We start from the raw sequence: 1,509 nt of genomic DNA on the forward strand, positions 1-1,509 counted from the left end.
AGGCTTTTATTCCGGTCCAACACTAATAAATTACACCAGAGTTGAAGACTGCAGCTGTAGGACCATTTTTACCACGTTCTCTTATAACCCGACTATCACCAGTGTGATTACTAGTGTTTTCATGTATTGGAGCATACTGTACTATTACAGTCTCTGCCAAGAGGTCTGGCTGGATCTGGATGGCTCAGGTGGTTGTGAAATGAAATTAGGCCTACATTTAGAGTTGACAGTTTTATCAGAGTTTTATGGTAAAAAAAATAATAAAATAAAAATGTAAATACGTTTTTTTTTTTTTTACCTCCATGCTATGGCCAGGTTGTTAGTCTGGTCCTGCAGAAACACCGACGTCCTCTCCATCAACTTCCGGACTATGTCGGCGCTGCGCCTGCGCGCAAACACCCAGTGCAGGATGGTATTGGTGCACACGTTAATGAACTCCATGTAGAACTGCATGTCCAGGCGCGCATGAGCCGTCCGCGCAAAATCAATAAAGTCCATTATAAAAGCATCGAATTCTTCCGAGGTCGCGTTCCGTAGGATGGTACCCAGACTTCTGTAGATCCGTGGCTCGTAGGTCTCGTGACCCCACTGCCCTGGAAACCGGTAGAGGGGTTTCCGGATGACACGCGCGACGAGGTTGAGAAAAACGTTATCCTCGCCTTCGGTGTGGTCTTCGTCACTATCCGACATTGTTGTGGTCGGACACTCGCCTTCCCTCTCAAGTACAAACGTTGCTGTTCAACATTTTTAGAATTGATACATTCCTGAGCATTGTTACGTACGTGAACGCGGGTCATTACGCAGAACGCTCTATTGTTCGCACTTGGCCACTCAGTGCTTGTTTCCTTGAAAAATTTGACTTTATAGTCTGTTCTAAAATATTAAATGCACCTATCTTGTTGAATAATATCCTGCAATAGTGAAGCTAAAAACACTGGCGTTCATGTCTTAACCTAAATGGTTATGGACACCTTCTAGCCCATGCGTAAAATCTATCCAAGAAGAACCTCCCGTGTTCTTCTTCTGCTAACTATCCATTAATAAATAATTATTAAATTCTGCTAATTAATAAATTCTGCTGACTATCCATTAATCTTCTTCTGCTAGAGTCCATTAATAAAAGCAGACACTTTTTCTGGTAATACTTTTTGTTTTTCAATATACCTCAGAGTCCTTTGTCTTTTGTACTCCAGGACCAACTCTCTCAGGCCTTCCTTTATGGCAGTCTTGGACATGGCTGTTGTGACGCGGGTGCGGGTGTTGTCCTTGGTACCAAAGGCTGAGCCGCGCGACTCCGAGAACTGAGATAGCGGCCCATTTCCGTTGATCCCAGTCCTATGGTCGTTGATTACTGTAATGACTGATTTGGAACGGATTTTGTTACAATGCAACAAAGGGGAGATAGATACATCGATTACTCCACTTTCTGAAGGGAAACCACATATCACTCCTGCGCTGAATGCCGTGGCACGAAAAGGCCCCCCCAAAGAAGATGCGATTTTCTGCTCA

General features: G+C 44.0%; 1 protein-coding gene across 1 annotated transcript in view; it reads right to left on the reverse strand.

Moving 5' to 3' along the window:
* LOC139376490 (ankyrin repeat and SOCS box protein 17-like) overlaps positions 1-690 on the reverse strand; it is a 1,507-nt gene extending 817 nt beyond the window's left edge. Inside the window, exon 1 of the mRNA XM_071119130.1 lies at positions 299-690. Within this exon, the coding sequence (XP_070975231.1) occupies positions 299-690 (392 nt within the window). The remainder of the gene's footprint in view (positions 1-298) is intronic.
* Between the last annotated feature and the right edge of the window lie 819 nt (positions 691-1,509).

This window comes from Oncorhynchus clarkii, chromosome 20 (genome assembly GCF_045791955.1).
Source record: "Oncorhynchus clarkii lewisi isolate Uvic-CL-2024 chromosome 20, UVic_Ocla_1.0, whole genome shotgun sequence".
Classification (NCBI taxonomy): Eukaryota; Metazoa; Chordata; class Actinopteri; order Salmoniformes; family Salmonidae; genus Oncorhynchus; species Oncorhynchus clarkii.